At 45.3% G+C, this 25,844-nt stretch overlaps 1 protein-coding gene across 7 annotated transcripts in view; it reads left to right on the top strand.

Moving 5' to 3' along the window:
* Positions 1 to 25,844, top strand: part of nrg3a (neuregulin 3a) — a 147,051-nt gene that overhangs the window by 55,168 nt on the left and 66,039 nt on the right. For 3 of the 7 annotated variants that reach the window (XM_088385849.1, XM_088385844.1, XM_088385845.1), the window contains one exon: positions 24,860 to 24,925. The exons of the other annotated variants lie outside the window; for them this stretch is intronic. In XM_088385849.1, coding sequence (XP_088241975.1) covers positions 24,860 to 24,925 — 66 coding nt within the window. The remainder of the gene's footprint in view (positions 1 to 24,859; positions 24,926 to 25,844) is intronic. 7 annotated transcript variants of the gene reach the window in all.

Raw genomic sequence — 25,844 nt, 5'->3', positions numbered from 1 at the left:
CATAATAACTTAAACAAAGATACATACTAACGATGCCTTGTATAACACAAAATGTAGGTAGTAGTTTTGCCGAACTGCAGGAGAGAATAGAACAAGCAGCGTTCTCTTTCAACACTGCTGAAACATGCGCTTATGTCCTGATTCTAGTCACGTGACCTACTCTATCTTAACACTGATCACAGACTACAAAGACATGAAAGACATGACATCGCCCCTTGAAAGCCTGTTTGGCGCTCTCAGGCTTGGCTTTATCCATTCTATGTGTTAGCGGGCTAGAGGAAGTCTTTATCTGGACCAACTCTCTTTCCCCAATCGAAGGTGTCAGCATGCTTCCATTAACTTAAAACTTTAGCGAAGTGTCACCGTGTCTACGCTTAATTGGACCTCAGGCCAGCACAGGCTGCTTCACACAGTAATTGTCAACCAACAAACACGCACACACACACACACACACACACACACACACCTCTTCCTCTGTGGTAGTAGAGGACGTGACAAATTCTTCATCCAATCTGTGGGTTAGCAAGTTGTGTCTGCCTGATCTGTTACCTTTTGTTATTCCAACCCAGTTCTCTGTCTCTTTGGTTGTCAAAGTTGAGTGTGATTCCGCGCCGCACTACGTTACCGCCCCGGCGGAACCTACGCCGGCCGTCTTCTCGGCGTTCGCATCCGCGGCAACGCTAACAGGCACGCTACATAATGAATGACTCCAGCATTGCGCAAGAAACAAAAACCTATGAGTGCACGCACACACGCACGCACACACTCATCTATTATTACCAGCCTGTACAGCATGCAGTGAAACTAATCCTCTGCGTTGCGCTGCCGGCAAAGGGAAAGTTGTGGTGGGGAAAAACAGTTGCATGGCCAGGAGTCAATCAAAAGTGGATCTGATGGCCCACTGCGTGGAGCCTCAGTTGTCAGTAAATCTAAAAGTGTTTCTCAAAGGTTGGAAGAGAGAGTAAATTGGACGGATCATAGACCACTGACAATAAATGAAAAAGAAAACTAGCTGAAATAATGAAAACGAATGCAATTCTGTATCGTTAGTACCTTTAGTAGTCTTTGTTGACAGTAGTAATATTGTTTTTTGTGAAAACTGACGGTTGTGAACATGCAACTGAAGCAAAGCTGAACTGTTAACTTTGTAACAATTGTAAACACAACATAATGTACAAGTTGATTTACTTACTGCTTCATTTTTCATTGCTTCACTAGTAACATAGCCTGGAATTGGCTTCATCTTTCAATTAAAACAGTGTCACAACAAAAGCAAAGCTGTGAGGCTAACGTCACTAACTGACGGATGCTAATATAATGTCTGGTGCTGCCTGCAAAGTTAGTTTTGCTCGGGGAAGAATTCCAGCTATTCTAAAAAATGTTGTGGGAATAAAGATTCGCCACAGGAGGTGTTGTATGCCAGAATAAGTTCAGGTTCTTAGAGTGAAATGATGTGGGCGTGAGTCATCTTTGCTGATACACCTGAAAAAGTTGCTTCAAATTAAATTAAAGATTAAAAATAGCGTGTTTATCCTCAGCTGAACCGCCTTGCTCTCGTGGCTCAGAGCAGACCTCGCTCGTCTCTCCAACTTGGACAAACAAATATACACAAATGTGAAGCCAAGGGTTGCCTTCCTAACCCTTAAAATGCAACACTTTATCACAGCAGAGACAAGACTGGCATCAAGAAAACCAAACAGACAGAATGATTCCACATGTCAAACAGCCAAAATAATGGGCTTAATAGAAAAGCTTTTGAGCAATTTCTGTGTGTTTGCTTTTATTAACGGCAGTATTTGTTGGCATTGAAGAGAAAAAGAAAAGCTATAAACTTTGAAAGGGTCCAATCTTTGTTCTCCAGGAGGGCCGCACTGGGAAGGCTTATCTAAATGGATTGTGTTTCCGGACGGCTGCCAGTGGTCAGTGTGACGAGCAAGATATGCGCCATAAAAAGAGCCAGCAAGTAAAGCGTGTAGGCTGAACCTGCATCAAAATGAAGTTGCATCTCCATCTTTGTGCACAAAAGACACGCTTCATTGTGGAGGCTGAAGAGAATTCCACGCTTGAGTGCTTTCTGGCTTCGCCTTTGGAATTGGATCATTAGTCTTATCTACTAGCGCAAGCCATAGTTAGTATTAAGGCGACAAGTTTGCATGCGCGGCTCAAGCGATGCTTTTTTGCAACTTTCACTCCTTTTCCTATGAGAGGCTCGGGTGGTGTTTTATGGCCACGGTGCCGCAGACTTTCAAAAGTCAGAAGATGTGATGGACTGGGCAAACCAGGATTCTCACTGGCCTGTTTCACGCAGATATTTTGCCAAAGTGGCATTGAGCAGACATCTATTTGCCAGTGCCTTTCACACACACACACACACACACACGCACACACGCACACACGCACGCACGCACGCACGCACGCACGCACGCACGCACACACACACACACACACACACACACACACACACACGCAGTTGGTGACGCAGAATATTGCCGCCACAAGACATCCCATAATCAGATACGAATAAATGTCAGAAATATGGGCAAATTTAAGAAATTTAGTAAAATTTAATCCAAATATGATATTGAGATGTAGTTTCAGGTATTTTTCATTTTTACTTCATTTCGTTAACAAATTGTGTGTGTTTTTAATGTTTTATCCATCCATCCAGATTTTGCTGGCGCACTGGAGCCCATCCCAGCTAACCTCAGGCGGTAGGCGAGGGCACCCTGAACCGTTCGTCAGCCAATGGCACAGCACATATAGAGACGAACAATCATTCGCACTCACAATCAGATTTACGGACAATATTTTCTTATTTACTGTAATAAGCTTGAAAGGCAACGCCCCAAAAATTTGCCTAATGAAGCCAAACCCAAGAGCAAAGGGATGAGTAACCAGGCCGCTTTCCCTCTGTAGCCACGTGTCCCATAAAGGACATGGCATTGTTGAACGAGAAATCTGCTGAAAAGGTACACTTCCTCCTCCGCTCCCTGGTCGACTCCGCACTCAGACTAAAACGAGACAGACTAATTGCTGACGACCACTCGAGAGTATTTTGGACGTCAACTTTTTTTGGGTTACTCCACGGCCAAGAGCGCCAACAACAGAAGGCGGCCATTTGCAAAGCAGTTCACGCTGTAATAAGGAGGGGTGAATGTAGATACTTTAGGCTTGTCGCTGGTCCAGCTCCACGCTCCTTGTTGGCCACTTGGCAGCAGACTTTGCCGCTATAAAGTGGAACATCCCCCGGGACGCCCGAGCTTGACACGGACCTGATAGCACTTAAAGCGTCTCGTTACGCAGCGTTGGCGCTGCTCTAAACGCCTCTCGTCGTGCGGAAAACAGCTGCGTGGACGTGAGCCGAATAGTAAGAAGAAAATTGCTGAGCGCGCCGCACGTCGGCCGCCTTTTTGTGGATAGAAGAAAGAGGAAGGTTTTCATTTGGCTGTATCGGCAATGGATGGATGAATTGAGCCGGTGGACGACAGATGAGAATGAATGTAGAAACGAGACTGAACGATGTATCAAGCAGATGGATGTTTGGTTGGACAGAAGATGACAATAGACAATTCAGAAGGTGAATGATAGAAAAAAAACATGTTCAGTTGCGATAGTCTCCAGCCAAATGTGGGGGGCAGGCACTCGATACACCTAACTTGTTGACTAGCTAGGAAAAAGTGCCTTTGCCGTAGTACACTCTCTTGAAGATCTTGAACGTCATGAAGCACGTGCATCAGGTGCCTGCTGGCCCATCCCAACCACTCCCCTCCCTCAACCCCCACGATCCATAACGGATGAGAAGTTGCGACCCAAAGCTTCTCTCGTCAGCGGTTTGCGCCGGGTCAGAACTTTTCTCTCGTCAGCGGCCGGCCAAGCTGAATTGGATCTAATCTGTCACATCCAATCAGAGACTGCGAGGCGCCGTCCGGGTCAAGGAGGTAAAAGAGCAAGTGGCCGAGGGAAGACAGAAGCAGCTTCAATGAAAAGGTCCACCTGAATAAGTCATGTGCCTCTAATAGACTCCAGGAAATACCGTAATTTTCGGACTATAAATCGCGGGTTTTTTTCATAGTTTGGGTGGGGGGGCGACTTATGATGAGGAGCGACTTATATGTGAATTTTTTCACAAAAATTTAAAAATTCAAAAAAAAAAAACGTTAAACTGCGATAAACGAACCGCGATGTAGCAAGGGATTACTGTAATTTGAATTTCAAGTGATGTCAGTGGCGCGGCGCGGCAGTTGTTTACATAAAGGACAAAGATTCGATCACGGGATGACGAACGGCCCCACGTACTACTGGCATCATTGGCGAAGAGTTTGAAGGATTTAATGATTTGGAGTGACACAGAAGGTTTGAAAAACTATTATGGCTTTTACGCACGCCCGGTCCTACTCTACGGAGCTTTCTTTCACCTCCGTGGATTGAAGTCGGGGGCCGGCGCTCGGCCGGGTGGCTGTACAGGGACGGTGGATGGGGCTCGGACATGGCGTTTACGCACGCCCGGTCCTACTCTACGGAGCTGTCTTTCAACTCCGTGGATGGAAGTCGTGGGCCGGTGCTCGGCCGGGTGGCTGTCCGGGGACGGTGGATGGGGCTCGGACATGGCTTTTACACACGCCCGGTCCTATTCTACGGAGCTCTCTTCCACCTCCGTGGATGGAAGTGCCACCTCCGGGGATGGAAGTCCACGCCGCCACACATCTAGAAGTCGACGCCAGTGCTTGGGGCCGTGTGGTGGTGAACTATTTATATTATAGTTATTTGATATATTTTATTTCGTATAGCAACTTGTATATGTTTTTATCGTTACAGTTCAGGACTTGTTGGCTCGTTGAACTCTTGTTTTGTTAAATAAAGAGCTATTTACCAAACCCACGTCTTTCCTTGTACTTTGTTAACGCTAAAATACAGTTATATACTAGATCTGTGGAATAACGACAAGGCTGACGTCAGGGCGCACGCGCGGCGTTGTTGACAAAGGACGAGGAATTTGATCGATGGATTTAATGATTTGGAGTGACACATATGGTTTGATAATATTGTTGTTTATATGATAGTTATTTGATATATACTTTATATATCGTTTTATGGGTCTGTGGAATATTTAGAATATTTAGACGTCAGCGGCGCGGCGCATACGCGGCATCGTTTCCATAAAGGACGATCGATGGATTTCATGAATTGGAGTGACACAGATGGTTTTATAAACGTGTTATTTATGTAACAAATATTTGAATAACTCTGAATGTTACGTCAGGGCCGTTCTCAGCTCTTCGTTTGTGTTTATGTCACGTTAGCATACCTATTGTTTAGCCTGTTGTTGCTCGTTCATGTCTGTTCTTGGTGTTGGATTTGTCAAATAAATTTCCCCCAAAATGCGACTCGTACTCCGGAGCGACTTATATATGTTTTTTTTCACGTTATTGTGCATTTTATGGCTAATGCGACCTATATTCCGGAGTGACTTTTAGTCAGAAAATTACGGGAGTCAGGAATATATAAGCAGTAGCGTGTGCAGTAGTCAGACTTTTCAACACGGCCTTCTTAAACTTTTTGGGTCCAGGGGAACACCTTTCAGGGAAGAAGTGACCAACCAGTACACCACAAGTACTGGAAATGTTATTCTCTTAAATTGAGGCATTTTCAATCAAGCCAATTTGTTGTGCTCTGCACATTTTAAAGACGCTAAATATGCACTAATCATTCTCAAGGATTTGAGCTGATCACAACTGGACTGATTATCTTAGACCAGGGGTATCAGACTCCAGTCGTTGGGGGGCGCATTCCAACATGTTTTTCAAGTTTCCCTCGTTAAACACACCTGATTCAAATGATCAGTTCATCCTCACGTTCTGCAGGAGCGTGATAATGATCCTGATTAATTGAATCAGGTGTGTTTAACAAGGGAAACTTGGAAAACAAGTAGGACTCCGGCCCCCGAGGCCTCGAGTTTTATATCCCTGCTTCTCATCCCAGAATGCTGGAACCAAGTCATGATACATCTTCCAAAATAATCCGAAATTGGCCGCTCCTGAATCAAGGCACTGTCATATGTCACATACGTGTGAATTGCAACCGGGGAGGATTGACTCGATTGAATTTGTTTTTCTTCAAAAGCTCCTCAGTTTAATCAGCGGCTGACATTAGCCGCCATCGACGGCAAATGTCAGCCGGCTCCTTTCAGGGGTCGCTTAAGCCGATTACACTGAAGAAGTCGCCATTGCTCGTGTGAAATTGCTTCTTTTTATTGAAATAACAGCGGCCTTAGCTACTCCACAATGACTCATAAAAAGCAGGCCGCATTAAAAACACTGGCGCGTTAACGTGGGAGGAGGGGGGCTGTCCGGGCCGGAGGTCCGCACAGGTGCAGCGCTACCTGTGCCGCATGCTAATTGGCCAGCCAATGCCATCCACCACGGGTTGATGTTGCTTTTAAAGGCCAAGCCAATGATCGGCTGCAAGGCCACTCGCTTGGGATGAATGTGTGGAAGCAGAGGTGCATCTTAACTGCTCCGGACTAGTAACAGAACCCGGTGCCGAACGACGATTCTGAACCTCTGGCAAAAAAAGCTCCCAGTGTCAAGAAACAGCAACATTTTGAAGCGCTATTCATACAAAGGAGCCCCGCCCTTGGCAGAGCTTACAAATGAGTTAGCAGACATTGCACCGGGCCGTCCTCGCTCGGGGCACTCGAAAGTATATGTTCTTTTAGCAAGTGCTACACATTCGTGAAGGTGAACAACACCAGATCGGTCCGGGCCTTGATGAGCGCTCATGATTGTTGAAACACGACTGAAAACCGTGTCCACCTCTACGGGGACACGTAATGGAAAATGTCATGGAAACTGCAGAAAGATACAGACAGCGGCAGATTTTATGGTCTTATCATTTCCTACGTCTGCTGGAGGCCTCTCGGAACAATAATTATAAATTCCCGTCTCGCATTTTCCCGTCAAACTGTAGCACGACGCCTGCCGAGCGCAGAGGCGGCGGAGGTGCAAACACTGCGATCACTGCAGACAGAAACAATTTAGAGTCACCGGCATGCAAGATTGAAGTCAAAATATGTGTACTTGTCATTTGTTTCATGCTTCTATTTTCCTCCTCTGATAAGGAGAAGCAGGTTGCCATTCGAAAGAATCGTTTAAATAATGGTTCATTGGAAATACACATCAAAATAATTTTTGGGTGACAAGCCAAACATGACAATGTTGATAGAGAAAAACAAAGATTTTCTTTATGAAAAAAAAGAAAAATGTACTGAACGTGCCCAAAAATTGTTTGTGGATCTTCTCATTCATCCCGATCAAGTCATTGAATTGAAATGCCCTGAGGAAGAGAGATATGTACAGTGTGGGGGGAGATGGATGGATGGATGGATGGATGGAAGGAAGGAAGGAAGGAAGGAAGGAAGGAAGGAAGGAAGGAAGGAAGGAAGGAAGGAAGAAGGAAGGAAGGAAGGAAGGAAGGATGGATGGATGGATGGATGGATGGATGGATGGATGGATGGATGGATGGATGGATGGAAGGAAGGAAGGAAGGAAGGAAGGAAGGAAGGAAGGAAGGAAGGAAGGAAGGAAGGAAGGAAGGAAGGAAGGAGGAAGGATGGATGGATGGATGGATGGAAGGAAGGAAGGAAGGAAGGAAGGAAGGAAGGAAGGAAGGAAGGATGGATGGATGGATGGATGGATGGATGGATGGATGGATGGATGGATGGATGGATGGATGGATGGATGGATGGATGGATGGATGATGGATGGATGGATGGATGGATGGATGGATGGATGGATGGATGGAAGGAAGGAAGGAAGGAAGGAAGGAAGGAAGGAAGGAAGGAAGGAAGGAAGGAAGGAAGGAAGGAAGGAAGGAAGGATGGATGGATGGATGGATGGATGGATGGATGGATGGATGGATGGATGGAAGGAAGGAAGGAAGGAAGGAAGGAAGGAAGGATGGATGGATGGATGGATGGATGATGGATGGATGGATGGATGGATGGATGGATGGATGGATGGATGGATGGATGGATGGATGGATGGATGGATGGATGTGTAAACAAACAAAAAAACAAACAAATAAACAAAGCAATCTTCTTTCTGCTTCAAATGGTATTTTGCCGATGAAGTCTACAGGGGGATAAAATGGTAAATTAGTGATGAGCCAACGCATATAGGCAGAGTTTCACTGTATGGAAATGGTTTTCAAGGTGTCCCGTGCTTGCAAACTCCAGATGTCCCTGGGAGTTATGGTGAGGGCCGATGCAATGCGCGTCGTGGTGAGAGCCGAGTGCGTCGCTGGGTTCAGTGCGCTTGGAGGGTGTTTTTGGCCCGGGGGGGCTGCGAGCCGGCCCACAAACAACAACAACCGGCAGCAAAAGCACTTTGGTCGGGCTTTGGATCATTTATTCATTCAAAAGAGGCAGAAGAAAAACACCGCTAAAATTGCTCAAGAGAAACTTGTTCTTCCTGCTCAATATGCTCACAGCGCTACGTGTGTGTGCGCTCGTGCGTGTGTATGTGTTCTGTATTCGCTGACCTCCCACATGCTGACTACTAGGGGGGAAAGCACTGCTAATCAACCCGGTGATTCCTAGTGAGGAAGAACCAGCAAAGTGGGTGAACTACAATCTTTGTGGACCTGTTAAAGCTAGTGATGTCAAAACAAGTACATATTCACGTTAAAGTTAAAAGTTAAAGTCCCAATGATCGTCACACACACATCTGGGTGTGGTGAAATGTGTCCTCTGCATTTAACCCATCCCCGTGTGATTTTGATCCATTCCCTGGGGGAGAGGTGAGCAGTGAGCAGCAGTGAGCAGCAGTGAGCAGCAGTGAGCAGCAGTGAGCAGCAGTGAGCAGCAGTGAGCAGCAGTGAGCAGCAGTGAGCAGCAGTGAGCAACAGTGAGCAGCAGTGAGCAGCAGTGAGCAGCAGTGAGCAGCAGTGAGCAGCAGTGAGCAGCAGTGAGTAGCAGTGAGCAGAAGTGAGCAGCAGTGAGTAGCAGTGAGCAGAAGTGAGCAGCAGCGGTGTCACACTCGGGAATCATTTGGTGATCTAACCCCCCAATTCCAACCCTTGATGCTGAGTGCCAAGCAGGGAGGCAATGGGTCCCATTTTTATAGTCTTTGGTATGACCCGGCCAGGGTTTGCACTCACAACCTTCCAGTCTCAGGGCGGACACTCTACCACTCGGCCACTGAGCTAAGGCAACACATACTGTATGTTCCGGACAATAAGTCGCTTCGGAGAACAAGTCACAACAGCCATAAAATGCATTATAAAGAAAGAAAATACAGATATAAGTCGCACTGGAGTATAAGTAAAATTTTTGGGGAAATTTTTTTTGATAAAAACCAATACCAAGAACAGACATGTCATCTTCAATGGCAATTTAAAAAAAAAATTGAATAGAGGCAACAACAGGCTAAATTATATGGTATCCTAACGTTACATGACACATAAACAACGAACGGAGAACTTGCCTGACGTAACATATTAAGAGTTATTCAGATAACTACAGCATAAGTAACATCCTGACAAGTTTACCAAACCATCAGTGTCACTCCAAATCACTAAATCCAATGACATCTTCATCCTCTGTGTCACTTTTAAACAACTCTGCTAACACCGGAGGTAGAAGATGTGGCGCTTCCTTTTCTACGTCGTTTACGTCAGACTCATCGTCAGTTGCAGGTCCAATTATTCCAGCCTTTCTGAATCCTGACACACAGGCCTCGAGCGCCGTCTTGCGGTTAAGTGTGAAAATAACATGTGAAATTATATAATAATGTGTTAATAATTTCACACATAAGTCGCTCCAGAGTATAAATCGCACCCCCGGGCCAACTATGAAAAAAACTGCGATTATAGTCCGGAAAATACGGTATGTAAAAACAAAATGAATTTGATGTAGCAAAAGCTTGCGTGAAGAACATATTGCAGAAGAAAAAATGTCTTCTGATAACAAAAGCGTGCCAGCAAGTCAAGTGTTGTGTCATTTTGGCCATGAGTTAACTCGTGTGAGCGAAACAAATCTCAAAGTCAAAGTCAAAGTCAGCTTTATTGTCAATTTCTCCACATGCCAAAGACACACAAAGAAACCGAAATTTCGTTCCCCCCTATCCCACGGTGACAAGACATGGCTCACAACAGACAAACAAGTAAACAAGTATAACAAAAAGCGTGCTGAATAAATAATGAATAAATAACACAACAAATAAATAAATAAATAAGAGGAGCAGGAAAAAAAAGGAGCAAGTGCGCGTACAGCAGACATTCCCGAAAATAGCGCAACAGTGCCGCACGCTACGCAGAAGGGGGTAGCGAGTTCAGGGCCCTAACAGCCTGGAGAAAGAAGCTGTTGGCGAGTCTGGTGGTGCGGGAGCGCAGGCTCCTGTACCTCTTCCCAGAGGGCAGAAGGTCAAACAAAGAGTGAGCCGGGTGACTCACATCGCTGGCAATCGAGGTTGCCTTGCGGGCGAGATGGGAGGTGTAAATGTCCTTCAGGGAGGGGAGCGAAGCACCAATAATCTTACCAGCCGTATTCACTATGCGCTGCAGGGCCTTCAAGTTCTGTTCAGTGCAGTTACCACCCCAGACAGCGATGCAACTGGTGAGGACGCTCTCAATGGTGCCACGGTAGAATGTAGACAGGACTGCCTGAGGAGCACATGCACGCCTGAGCTTCCGCAGGAAGTACAGGCGGCGCTGAGCTTTCTTTGCCAGTGACGAGGTGTTTGCGGACCAGGAGAGGTCCTCACTGATGTGCACCCCCAGGAACTTGGTGCAGCTCACCCTCTCCACCACAGCACCGTCGATGATCAGCGGCAGGTGTGTTGTGCGACCCTTCCGGAAGTCAACAATGATTTCCTTGGTCTTATTGACGTTCAGCAGGAGGTTGTTGTCCCTGCACCACGCGGTCAGAAGGTCAACTTCCGACCTGTACCGAGTCTCGTCGCCCTTCGTGACGAGACCCACCAGAGTCGTGTCGTCAGCAAACTTCACTATGCGGTTGTCGCTGTAGGTCGCAGTGCAGTCATGCGTCAGCAGGGTGAAGAGCAATGGACTGAGCACGCAGCCCTGGGGGGCCCCCGTGCTCAGCGTGATGCTGGCGGAGATTTTGTCGCCAACACGCACCACCTGAGGCCTCTGACAGAGGAAGTCCAGTAGCCAGTTGCAGAGGGAGGTACTGAGGCCCAGCTCGTCGAGTTTGCAGATGAGTCGCTGCGGCACAATGGTGTTGAAGGCAGAGCTGAAGTCCACAAACAGCAACCTCACATATGAGTCCTTTCCCTCCAGGTGGGTGAGGGCCGAGTGGAGGGCAGAGCAGATGGCATCCTCAGAGGACCGCTTGGCACGGTACGCAAACTGGAAAGGGTCAATGGTGGGGGGGAGAACGGACTTGATGTGCTCCATGACAAGCCGCTCAAAGCACTTCATGATGATGGGCGTCAGTGCCACGAGGCGGTAGTCATTGAAGCAGGACGGTGCAGGTTTCTTCGGCACAGGAACGATGGTGGCAGCCTTGAAACACGAGGGGACGATGGCCTGCTGGAGGGAAACGTTAAAGATGTCCGTGAAGACACCCGACAGCTCCCCAGCGCAGTCCTTCAGCGCTCGACCCGGGATGTTGTCAGGGCCCGCCGCCTTACGGGTGTCAATAGCGGCAAGCGCCCTCCTCACACCGTCGGCAGAGAGGCGCAGGGGCTGCTCGTGTGGGGGGGGGAGTGGTCTTCAGCGGGCAAGTGCTGTTCTGGGCGTCGAAGCGAGCAAAGAAGCGGTTCAGATCGTTCAGCAGACGGACATCGCCCTCACAGCTCCTCGGCGCGGGCTTGTAGTCCGTGATGGTCTGAATGCCCCGCCAAAGGCTATGTGCGTCCTTGCTGTCCTTGAAGTGGGTGGAGACCTTGCACGAGAACGCCTTCTTCGCTTCTTTGATGCCTCGGGACAGGTCGGCCCTCGCTGTCCTCAAGCCAGCCTCATCCCCCGCTCTGAAATTCTTGTCCCTGGCCCTCAGCAGTCTGAGGACAGCCCCCGTCAGCCACGGCTTCCAGTTTGCGCGAGTGACGACGGATTTCGAGCAAGTCACATCATCGATGCACTTCGTGATGTAAGAGGTAACAGTGTCAGTATACTCCTCTATGTCCGTCCAATCGTTGTAGGTGGCTGCCTGCTTAAACAAGTCCCAGTCAGTGGTGTCGAAGCAGTCACGAAGTGCATCGGAGGCACCCTCAGGCCTACAGCGTCTGCAGTGATTCTGCTTGCACGAGACAGTCAGCTGATTCAACTGAATCATCACAGTCTTCGGTCTTTCCGGTGATCCCACTGCTTCAGCTTAGCAAACCAAATGATCTGAGTCCAGGTGTCTTGTACATATTTAAGCCCCGTCCGCGTGTCAGTCCTTGTCGGATCGTCCTGTTTATTCCATTTTCCCTGGGCAGGGGAGGGGCAGGTGACGGTGATTACAATGATTATGAGTAGAACACAGGTGGGGAGGGCCGAGAGCACAGACGTGGGACAGGGATGCAAACGGACACCATGAAAACAAAACACGCTGTGACACACGTGGCTAGCAAGGAGAAGGCGTGGATAAGCTTCACTCCGCGTGGCGATCGGCGCTACCGAGGAGTGGACACGTGATATATGTGGCCTGCAATGTCAAATCATGTGTGTCAACTCAAAGTTACTTGTTAAAATACCAAAACTAAATTGTGTTCCCTTTTAATAACAGTGAGATATTGCAAAAATTTCAAAATAATTCTAAAAATTGTCGATTTTTTTTTTACTGAATTCTGTTGTGTGTATGTGATAATAAGTATTATTATTTGTATTACCGTATTTGCCGGTGTATAAGTCGACTCGGTGTATAAGTCGACCCCCTAAAATTCTACGGAAATTTACGATTTTATGATATATCCTTTGTATAAGTCGAGCTCAATTGTTGCATTTTATTAAACTTCAAAATTCAATCAGAAATATGCTAAATTTATTGACGAAATGTGTTCAAATTCGTGAGTTGGAGCGAGCGATCTATACGCCATTTTAAATATTATTTACTTCATGACCCTGTGATATTACGCGCCGAGAGAGACTAACAACAATGAACACTCTTAGAAACTGGTTTATTTTTAGTTAAGAAACAACAAATTATAATTATAAAGTGATTGCCGGTACATAGAGTTCAAAATTCGTCTTCATCGTCGCTATTTCCGAAAAGCTCGTTCCATTCGTTTTCGTTTAGTTTCTCGTCATAAAGGGCATCTCTATCCTCAGTTTCCTCCTCCTCTTCCCAGATAAGGTCGTCTTCTGTCCCATCAAGAGCGTTTGGCGAATATTTTCTAAGTGCCAACGGCTCTTGCGCCATAAAGAGTCCGCCTCGGCTGGTTCCCCAGGTCGGCCAGAACAAGTGAAAATTCGGCCTCTTCCCCTGGAAGTCTGGCCAAGTTTGGCGAATATTTTCTAAGTGCCAACGACTCAACCGCCGTAAAGTGTCCGCCTCGGCTGGTTCCCCATGTCGGCCACCACAAGTGAAAATTCGGCCTCTTCCCCTGGAAGTCTGGCCAAGTTTGGCGAATGTTTTCAAAGTGCCAACGACATTTATTTAGACATGGCGATTGAATGTTTACGTACCGGTAGTTATTGTCGTTGCTTGACGCGCGATGACTCGCACATTCGCTCAATACCCAGTACTTCCCCCTAGCAGTCATCGTTGCTGCCTGGCTTTCGATGTCCGTTATTGAGGTGAGAATATTTGAAATTGTTGCTGAGGATACGTGTTAATGCGACGAACGCTTTATAATGATTCAGTTTCTCGCTGTTTGATGAGCCTGACGGACGCATACCCACGCACAATGAGATGCATGAGAAACGGCCTTGGTTACCATCACTTTTGAAGCGATGAATACGAAGTTAAATTTTATGACTCGGTGTATAAGTCGAGGTCGATTTTTTTGGGTCGATTTTGGATCGAAAAAGGTCGACTAATACACCAGCAAATACGGTATATATATATATATATATATATATATATATATATATATATATATATATATATATATATATATATATATATATATATATATATATATATATATATGTATATATATATATATATATACACTATATATATACGTATATATATATATATAATATCACGGCAAAAGCCATAGCCAATATACTATGTCTGACAGGGTATGTTAATATATTGTGATGTACTGTAGTTAACTCTGGTTAGACAGGGATCTCCAGTGGTCACGTGCTGCCATAGTAACGCTATGCGCGTTTTGTCCCTCAATTGTTACCGTAGTTAAACAGTTCGGAATGTATGGAGAAACTGCCTGTTCTGTAATGGTACTGAATGTACGGCCGCTGTAGTATGAGTAGTATGAGATACAAAGTCAATAATGGCCCCATGAAATATTAACTACGCAACAAAAACGAGTTTGACACCCCTGGTCTAAGGTATTTCCAGTGAATCCACAGCAGCAAGTCACAGGACACAGTCACAGGACAAAATTCAAATTCATGTATACCTCAGAGTCGTACGCAGAGTCGCTGTTGGTGTGGCAAGAAAAAACTACCGCTCATCTAAAACTTGCAGTCTAAAACCGATCTCTGTGACATCAAGTACACACACAGCCATGTGGCTGTTAGGGGAGCTGAAAGGTTAATTAAGCACCGAGGGGCCAGTCAGAGAGTGTTTCTCCCCGGTGGCTCATTGCTGTCAGTGGAGCACTCAAAGCCCCCCGCTGAGCGTTTTGACTTCCACCAAAGTGAAAAGTACTTTTGAGATCCAAATTAAGAAATTCAATCAGGAATGACAGATAGCTCGTTAGGGGGAAAACGTGAAGGGCGGAATGATTGTGAAGATTGGCAGTTCTGCTCCTTTACTGATAAATCACACATTCAGAACAATACAGTCAAGTATGTTCAGTTAGCACTGCCGGAGATGGTTTTAAAATGATTACTTAACTGCATGTTATTGAAATTTTGTGGGGGGGGTTGTTTTTCCAGCTGAGTGTTCTGATGAGAATTGAGATGCCTGAAGAGCCACCAATTTATGCAAGTGCCAGTAGCCTGGTGAAATTGTAAGGTGTCACAGTTTCTCAAATCTGTTTTATTTCTCCATCTGACGCCACTTTATCTGCTCTGGAAAAGTTCTGAGCTTCTGAGCATCCCTCCAGATATATTTACCATTTTCAAACGATGGTTTCACATGAATACTGGTAAACATCACGGATCCTTCACTATGGAAAAGTGAAGCGAGTAACCAATTTTTGTCTGAGATCGTGACTGATCATGGACAGGTGCTAGGCATGCTTGTGTGTGCATTGGGGTTAAACGTTTTGTTTGGATGTGACTCACTCAGCAGGAGGATGAAATGCCACCAACTGTTTTCCGGATCTGCACCCCCTCAAAGCTCATCTTCGGCACCACACTTGTTCTTGCAATTATTTTTGCTCGCTAAATAATCACGCGGCATCGGTTGGGCCGTGACACCAAACCTTTGCATTGTGATATTTTTGTATTGCACATAATTTGAGGACTCGTTTGTAACCAGCGGCATCCGCTTCTTTTGAAGCAACAACTTGTTGAGACATCACGCTAGCTTGTCGGAACACAAAAGGCCTTAAGCTCCTTGTTGACAAACATAGGTGAACAATTCATGTCACGGCACAACGGGGAAAGCAGAGGCGCGCATGGCAAGAATCAAGGTGATTTCATTGAAAAATGCCAAGGTTACTCTTGTCCATGTCACTAAAAACTCAAAAGTAGCAATCACCGAATTAAGTTGTCAATAGAAGGTCAAAATGGGCGGATAATTAATGGTGTTTATGCCGAGCGCCTTGCTTCACAGCGACGTGCACACAGATGCAGCAATCTGCCTCTTGACTCCCGACTGTAAAGTATCGAAACGACATCCTGGAATATCCTGACGTACGCCGCACGTGCACGCCAGCGTCGCGTGCATCAATTTGCCCACCGGTTTATGTGCTCTCTTGGGAGTCGAATGCTTTGCGCATGTGAAAAACAAAAGAGATTAGTAACACCATCACACCCCCAGACAACTAATCAGGGATCCATTGCTGCCCGCGTCTGCGACAGATGAGAGGTGGAAGACTAATGCAGGCAGGCCGACATCAGACGATTAGTGACTGCAGCGCGTATGCCTGCTCCGCATTCACTAATGACGTGAGGAAATGTGCACCGCCCCACCCGTGTTTTGGACAAAGAGGAGATCCCATTCATCTTAAATAACACCGCAGGACTTGCAGCGTAAACATTTTTGCTCTTCCGTGTCCATACTCCGAAGTAAGCTCTAATTACTTGCGGCCGTTTGTGCTCCACAGGCAGCAGTTTGTGTGTGTGTGTGTGTGTGTGTGTGTGTGTGTGTGTGTGTGTGTGTGTGCGCGTGCGTGCGTGTGCGCGCGTGCGCGTGTTTGTGTGCGTGTGCGTGTGTGTGTGTGTGTGTGTTTTCCACTGTCAGTTGAACTGTTGCTTTTTTGTGGATAGCATGGAGGCTAACAACCTGTATTGCAGAGGTGTCAAACTCATTTTTGTCGCGGGGTGCATCGTCATCATAGTTTCCTTCGGAGGTCCATTATGACGCCATGAGTGATATACAATAGGCAACACAACAAACTGATGAATAACAAGTTTTGAAATCAGAGACAAGTAAAAACTTTTCAGATATTTTAAAAAGATGCATGGTAAAAATTGAGCAATACAGTGGAGCCTCGGTTTTCGAACGAACAGGTGTTGTGCTCGATTTGGTTCCCCCGTGAGATTTTGTTCCCCCTGCCGCGGGAGCGCGCACGCCTTGTTCGGAAAGCGAAAAACCGATGCCGTACGGCGTCGTACGGCGTCAGCACTATGTTGTTTTCAATAAAAACATGAAGAATTCACATTTGCGTCAGTCAATTTTAATTTTTATAAAGGATTATTCTCATTTGATGTCTTTAAATTCATCCCCGTTCTGCCATTGAAGCGGGGTGCATTCATAGACCAGTCGTACAGACGGAACACTCACTCACTTCACCAAAAAGCAACGATATAATTACGTGAGCTCTTTGCATAAACTTTGATGCAAAGAAACTCCTCCTTTTGGGTACCGTTACATGCTACAAGGAGTATATATTACAAAGGAGACTTTATTCTTAATTGTAATCATCATTCATCCATCCATTTTATTACTCAGGTATTTTAAAAGCAAATTAATATTGTTGCATTTATTAATTTGCTTTAAAATGACAGCGCAATATAATTAAAAGCTGACACTCTAGCAATGTCAAACGTGTTCATTTAAGAAAAAGCCACACACGTTTTGTGATCAAATCTTTCATAACGACAATGATTTGAGTGAATTGATTTGAATGAATAATTGAAGAAATTTCAGTTCTGAAGGCTCCTTTTGTCCCAAGCAAAGTGAAAGGTGGTGGGATAAAAATTGTAACAGGAACGGTATAAAAAATGTCAAGCCGTGAATATTTGTGCCCCCCTCCCATTTTGAGAACGGTGAGTCCTGGACATCGACTGGCTTTTTTTCTGTCTTCCTGAGGGTTTGTTCAGGTAGTGTGGCAAATTTGAACAGGTTCCCTCATTCCTAGCCCAAATTACAGGGGGGGGAACATATGTTATGCCTGTAATTTGGCCTAGGAATGAGGGAACCTGTTCTGTTCTGTTTCAGACAGAAAAAAAGCCAGTCGATGTCCAGGACTCACCGTTCTCAAAATGGGAGGGGGGCACAAATATTCACGGCTTGACATTTTTTATACCGTTCCTGTTACAATTTTTATCCCACCACCTTTTACTTTGCTTGGGACAAAATGAGCCTTCAGAACTGAAATTTCTTCAATTATTCATTCAAATCAATTCACTCAAATCATTGTCGTTATGAAAGATTAGATCACAAAACGTGTGTGGCTTTTTCTTAAATGAACACGTTTGACATTGCTATAGTGTCACCTTTTAATTATATTGCTTTGAAAATACCTGAGTAATAAAATGGATGGATGAATGATGATCACAATTAAGAATAAAGTCTCCTTTGTAATATATACTCCTTGTAGCATGTAACGGTACCTAAAAGGAGGAGTTTCTTTGCATCGAGGTTTATGCAAAGAGCTCACGTAATTATATCGTTGCTTTTTGGTGACGTGAGTGAGTGTTCCGTCTGTACGACTGGTCTTTGAATGCACCTCGCTTCAATGGCAGAACGCGGATGAATTTAAAGACATCAAATGAGAATAATCCTTTATAAAAATTAAAATTGACTGACCCAAACGGGAATTCTTCATGTTTTTATTGAAAACAGCATAGTGCTGACGCCGTACGGCATCGGTTTTTCGCTTTCCAAACAAGGCGTGCGCGCTCCCGCGGCAGGGGGAACAAAATCTCACGGGGGAACCAAATCGAGCACAACACCTGTTCTCGAACAAATCAGTATTCGAACAAAAAATTCGAGATTTTTTTTCTTCGGATGTCGGGTGAAATTCGGTTGTCGAACCTCGCAAGATGAGCCGAGAGGACCCGCATGCCAACTGACTCCTTTCGTTATTACGTTCTCGTTACTCTGAGGATTGCATCAACTCAAGCCATCCTAAAACACAAAGACGCTCCTAAAGCAATGCGACAGTGAGCGCCCGGCGCGCTGCGGTTGCGCTATCGGACCAAATTAAGCTCCTTGCGCACTGAGGTCCACTTAAATTTTGGAAAGTTCATCAGGACTTTAAAAATATTTTCAAAATTTAAGCGACCGCTCTGTCACAATAATGCGACTAGCCAGCGCGGTGCAGTTGCGCGGTCGGCGGCGCGCTACGGTTGCGCGATCGGACAAAATTAAGCTCCCTGCGCACTGATGTCCACTTAAATTTTGGAAAGTACATCAGGACTTTAAAAATATCTTCCAAATTTCAGCGACAACTCTGTCACAATAATGCGACCAGCGCGGTGCAGTTGCGCGGTCGGCGACGCGCTACGCTTGGGCGTTTGGTGGTACGCTGCAGTTGCGCGATCGGACAAAAATGCGCAAATGAAAAAATGCTTTTAAAAGGCGGGTTTCTTTTTGTTTAGAACGGATTAAATGTTTTTCCATTATTTGTAATGGGAAAACATGAATCGGAATTCTAACAATTCACTTCTCGAACAGCCTTCTGGAACGGATTGTGGTCGAAAACCGAGGCTTCACTGTACTTCTATTTTTTAAAAGTGAAGACAATTTGCAATTTTAGTATTGACACATAAAGTTGATGCACAATTTTTTCTCCGCGGGCTGTCAGTGTCTGTGTGTTCGCCCCTCCCTTCCTGTGTCTACTCCCAATCAATGTACTAATCGCAGTCACCTGCCTCTCGTTACCTGTCACGTATATAAGTCCTGTCTGCGTGTCACACCCCTGTCCGATTGTTCTCGTCTCTCGGCTCCTTGTTTCTAGTCTGCAGTCTGTTCTGTTCCACTCTTGTTTTGTCGTTCTGTTTTAGTCTTGTCCCTAGTCGACCCTCTAGTCTGTCTTTTGAGTTCTTCAATAAACCCTGGTCCAAGCTGCATTCGGTCGCCCAGCTCCATTCCTTCCCTGATACGGGCCACATAAAATGATGTGGTGGGCCATATCTGGCCCACGGGCCTTGAGGTTGACACCTATGCTGTATTGGATTTCTAGTGGCAATTTTAATGATCATTTTATCAGTTGATGATACGGATCGTCAAAGTCAACAATGAAAATACTTTTGGTCCATTTTTTCTTCCTTTTTCAAGTCAAGTCAAGTTTATTTGTATAGCCCTAAATCACAAACAGTCTCAAAGGGCTTCACATAGCCAAAAATTGACAATTATTCTCAAAGCATCCCCTGATCATAAGCTCCCAAAAGGGCAAGGAAAAACTCAAAAAACCCCTGCCAGGGGAAAATGAGAAACCTTGAGAAGGGACCACAGATGGAAGGATCCCCCTTTCAGGATCACCAGGTTATAATGGATGCAGAGAGTGCACAAGTAATACATAATATGAAAATCAATGAAAAAATGGATGTCGGAGGTGCCCTCGGTTGTCCTGGCCGTGTCTTCAAGGGGGTTGAGCTGCAGTTCCTTCATCTTGAATTGGTCCCCGAGAATCCAGCTAGCCGCGATCAGCTTTTGAGCCACCTAACCCCATCCCCAGCCGGGGAGGGGGTGGGCAGAGAGAACAAAACAAACTCCGGCCAAATCGGCCATCACAAGTTAGTTAAAGGCCATCTCATAGAAATGTGTCTTTAAACGTGTCTTAAATGTTTCTACTGAGGTAGTAGTTCTAATATCCATTGGTAGGGCATTCCAAAGCTCTGGAGCCCGAATAGAGAATGCTCTAGACCCTGCAGACATTTTCTTGGCCCTCGGTATAACTAAAAGACTAGCGTTTTGCGAACGAAGGTTACGAGACGGAACATAAGGAACGACTAGGTCGACGAGATATGAAGGCGCTAAGCCATGCAGTGATTTATAGGTTAGTAGAAGAACCTTGAAGTCACATCTTAAATGGACCGGGAGCCAATGTAATTTGGCTAATATTGGGGTAATGTGATCAAATTTTCTTGACCGTGAGAGCATCCTCGCAGCGGCATTTTGCACTAACTGAACGTTTTGTAAACAAGCACTGCAGTCAAGCAACGAAGTAAGCTAATGCTAGCGTTAGCGGGAAGCTAACGAATGCAATAAAGACATTGTGTTATCCAAGAATAAAACAGCACCTTCGATGCAATTCATCTGATACAACTGTTCAAAATACACCCACAAGAAGTGAAAACATAGAACGCACACCATCTAAAATCAACAGAAAGACTGACGATAATGCTATGAAAATGAATGCATCATACACACACAGTAATATGAAAGTGAAATACCGTATTTTTCGGACTAAAAGTCGCTCCGGAATATAGGTCGCATTAGCCATAAAATGCGCAATAACGTGAAAAAAAACATATATAAGTCGCTCTGGAGTATTGGTCACATTTTGGGGGAAATTTATTCGACAAAATCCAACACCAACAACAGACATGAACGAGCAACAACAGGCTAAACGATAGGTATGCTAATGTGACATAAACACAAACGAAGAGCTGAGAACGGGCCTGACGTACCATTCAGAGTTATTAAAAAAAACTATTACATAAATAACACGTTTATAAAACCATCTGTGTCACTCCAATTCATTAAATCCATCGATCGTCCTTTGTCAACAATGGGTGCGCGCCGCTGACGGCGCTTGCACTTCAAAATATTCCACAGGCCAATATAACGATATATAAATTAGATATCAAATTATTGTATGAGCAATAATATTATCAAACCATCCGTGTCACTCCAAATCATTAAATCCATCGATCAAATTCCTCGTCCTTTGTCAACATCAGCCTCATCGTTATTCCACAGATCTAGTATATAACTATATTGTAGCGTTAACAAAGTACAAGGAAAGACGTGGGTTATGTAAATGGCTCTTTATTTAACAAAACAAGAGTTCAACGAGCCAACAACTACTGAACTGTAATGCTAAAAACATATACAAGTTGCTACATGAAATAAAATATATCAAATAACTATAACATAAATAGTTAACCGCCACACGACCCCAAGCACCGGCGTGGACTTCCAGGCGTGTGGCGGCGTGGACTTCCATCCCCGGAGGTGGCACTTCCAGCCACGGAGGTGGAAGAGAGCTCCATAGAATAGGATCGGGCGTGCGTAAAAGCCATGTCCAAGCCCCATCCACCGTCCCCGGACAGCCACCCGGCTGAGCACCGGCCCCCAACTTCCATCCACGGAGGTGAAAGAGAGCTCCGTAGAGTAGGAACGGGCGTGCGTAAAAGCCATAATAGTTTTTCAAACCTTCTGTGTCACTCCAAATCATTAAATCCTTCAAACTCTTCGTCCTCCGTGTCACTTACAAACAAAGCCACTAATGATGCCGGTAGTACGTGGGGCTCTTCGACATCTTCGTCATCCCATGATCGAATTTTTGTCCTTTATGTAAACAACCGCCGCGCTGCGCTGCGCCGCGCCGCGCTGCGCTGCTGACGTCACTTGAAATTCAAATTACAGTAATCTCTTGCTACATCGCGGTTCATTTATCGCGGTTTCACTTTTTTTTTTAAATTTTGAAAATTTATGAAAAAATTCACATATAAGTCGCACCTCAGCATAAGTCGCCCCCCCACCCAAACTATGAAAAAAACTGCGATTTATAGTCCGAAAAATGCGGTACAGTTTATTATTTTTTGTTATCTCAAACTTACCGCTTTACTGTGTCCGTCATTTCCATAGTTTGAAGGAACTGAACCAAGTCAAGTCAAGTCAAGTTTATTTGTATAGCCCTAAATCACAAACAGTCTCAAAGGGCTTCACATAGCCAAAAATTGACAATTATTCTCAAAGCATCCCCTGATCATAAGCTCCCAAAAGGGCAAGGAAAAACTCAAAAAAACCCTGCCAGGGGAAAATGAGAAACCTTGAGAAGGGACCACAGATGGAAGGATCCCCCTTTCAGGATCACCAGGTTATAATGGATGCAGAGAGTGCACAAGTAATACATAATATGAAAATCAATGAAAAAATGGATGTCGGAGGTGCCCTCGGTTGTCCTGGCCGTGTCTTCAAGGGGGTTGAGCTGCAGTTCCTTCATCTTGAATTGGTCCCCGAGAATCCAGCTAGCCACGATCAGCTTTTGAGCCACCTAACAGATAGCCACTGTCAGCTTGGGTGTCACCTAACCATCTCCCCAGCCGGGAAGGGGTGGGGGCAAAGAGAACAAAACAAACTCCGGCCAAATCGGCCATCACAAGTTAGTTAAAGGCCATCTCATAGAAATGTGTCTTTAAACGTGTCTTAAATGTTTCTACTGAGGTAGTAGTTCTAATATCCATTGGTAGGGCATTCCAAAGCTCTGGAGCCCGAATAGAGAATGCTCTAGACCCTGCAGACATTTTCTTGGCCCTCGGTATAACTAAAAGACTAGCGTTTTGCGAACGAAGGTTACGAGACGGAACATAAGGAACGACTAGGTCGACGAGATATGAAGGCGCTAAGCCATGCAGTGATTTATAGGTTAGTAGAAGAACCTTGAAGTCACATCTTAAATGGACCGGGAGCCAATGTAATTTGGCTAATATTGGGGTAATGTGATCAAATTTTCTTGACCGTGAGAGCATCCTCGCAGCGGCATTTTGCACTAACTGTAGACTTTTTGAACTTTCAGACATGAAACAGCAACATTTAAATCTGTATACCATAAAGTTTACTGAGCATTTTATTCCTGAGTGGGTGAGCCATACGGTGGCGTTACTTTCCCGGAGCATTTTTTTTTTTGTTTTTGTTTGTTCAAGTATGATGGAGTAGCAGAGAAGTGCTTGTTGTCCCTGTGGCCAGAGTTAACTTAGCTGTTAGCTACCAGAGCACATTTGGAACGTTCTGCGCTTGAGCGCTTCAAAGAGGTTTGCGTTTTTCGTCCTTGATGTAGTCCATCATCCCCTTTTCATGAAATGAATGACGCGCTTAAGGCACACGGGACAATTGTGCGACAACTTTGACACGCCTCATTTTCTCCAACGTCAGTTGATATTTTTAATATAGAATATTGCAAATGTTCTAATTTGCTCTCGATGAAATTTCCATGAGCGTTTTAGTGGCAGCTGGAAATTGTAAATGAAAAAGATCGAAATACAACATGCACATTTGAGAAATGAGCATGTGAGCCGTCAGATATGTTGGAAGGGCAAATGTAGTGTGTGAGTTTGTGCGGAATGTTAAGGTGATTGCAGCTGCCTGGGCTGCATGCATAATGAACAAATAACTGTATGAATGAATGACTGCTCAATTGGATGCATGTCATACTGCTGCTACGGCTACTTTGTATGCATCCCGTCAGCACGTCTATGAAGCAATATTTTCTGACAGCTCCTCCCGCACATGTTGAGGCAATGAGGTGTTTGAGTGAGGGAGGCTGCTAACCACACACGCACACACACACGCACACACACACACACACACACACACACACACACACACACACACACACACACACACACACACACACACACACACACACACACACACACACACACACACACCAGTCTCAATGTTTTGCACGCAGATGTTTTGTTATGTTGATGTTGTGCTCCATTACCATTTAATGCCCGATTGCTCAAATGTGAAGTTATTTACTTCCAGATGTTTGACTAACCAGTCATCTCCCCTTTTCTTTTCTCTTTTCTTTCTTGCGTGCTCCGCTGGACCGCGACTGCCTGGACTACTTGACCGCCAACAGGTAAGTTGTTGCCTTGTTGATGCCTCTATGAATATGATAGAACCGTTATGGCGACGGCTGCTACGGGTGCATGCACAGTATGTGTCAATAAGGATGGGCCCGATTTTAGCGGGAAGTCTCGGGTGAGAAGGTTCCGATTGCACAGCTGACATTTTCGCTTTAGCGATGCAGAGCTAAAGTGGCTCGGGGGACGCTGAGTCGCAGCGACCTAATTTGTCTGACGTCTGTGCAGAGACGCAACTTGAGCGTTTTGAGCGCACCTCCAGCCGCTGAGCTAAGCGACTAATCCATGACTTGCAGCTTTTTTTACGCCCAGCTGCGTGGCTAAAAGTTGTTTTTGTACTCAAAGAGACCAGACAAGATGAGTCCAGGTGGCAGCGTTACCGTAAATGGCATCGCGTCACAGCTTGGCTTTAAGTAGAGGTGGAGAAAGTACTCACACGCTGTACTTGAGAAAAATAAGTAGTATGATGGCTCTACTGAAATCAAAGTATAAAAGACAGACAAAAATGTTGTTAAGTGAGTAAGTTTTTTGTTTTTTTAAATTGCAATTATCCGTCATTCTCCTTTAGAATTTCTGGCTCCTGATCGTAAAACGGCCGCAAAATGGGTGGCCAATCCTGGTATTGGCTGTTGCTGTGAGTACTGATACTTTAAACCCCACGTATCATGGTAATAAATTCTACTGTTTTACATTTTACTCATTCAGTTGTGGTCTATATAAAGTGGAACAGCAATGCTTTTGTCTCATTCCTCATTTTGATACCATCACAGGTCCCTCTTTTCTACTTGTTCTGAGGTGCGGCTCAGAGCAAGCCGTTTTGGTGCTGTTGGATTTTGTCCGCAATTTAGGGAGCGCGCTATCTGCGCCTCACGGCAAAAGCCATTGCCAATCACCTGTTATCCAATTTACTCACTGCGTGCTCGTTTGATTTCTTCAGATTTAGGAAAATGCTAAGACACTGAAGCAGACTTACACAGGTTGGTTGAGTTCAATCACAATTCTTGTTAAGAAAGCTCTGTTTTCAGGAAAGTACAATACAGCGCTGGGCCCTTCGTGCGACCATGCTCAAGAGCAGAAAGTCTCCATTCAGAAAGGCAACGTTCAAGGTTCTTTGGTCAGCTTATATTCAGTTGCACATTGTGGGCTGAGTTTGATGGGTGATGAGTCTTTGGGGTGGGGCAAGTTCGCAGCAGAGTTTGATTCCATGGGAGTGGGTGCTGGTTTGGTGAGAGCTGGTTCCGTGGGGTTGGGTGCTGATTATGGCCGATTCGATGTGTGTGGGGGCTGATATTTTCCATATCATCTTTCGGCCTTGGCGATCACCTTGGCTGTTTTCCTCCTGGCGTTCTCCCTCTGGCGCCTCTGCTGGTTTTATCTCCAAATGGCCTTCCTGTAAACATTCTCCTCCATTCTTGCACATACACTGTCGCACCTCATCCAGTCATCATTCTTTCAATTTTGTCATTTTGTACGGAATTATGTGAGCTTTTGGCTGTAACATCATCAATTTATTGATGTTCCCTGACTATGCAGTTTGTACTTACCACTTTCCA

The sequence above is a fragment of the Syngnathus floridae genome, chromosome 9 (assembly GCF_059516105.1).
Source record: "Syngnathus floridae isolate MCC-2025c chromosome 9, RoL_Sflo_1.0, whole genome shotgun sequence".
Classification (NCBI taxonomy): domain Eukaryota; kingdom Metazoa; phylum Chordata; class Actinopteri; order Syngnathiformes; family Syngnathidae; genus Syngnathus; species Syngnathus floridae.
This window is presented reverse-complemented; position numbering and strand designations above follow the sequence as displayed.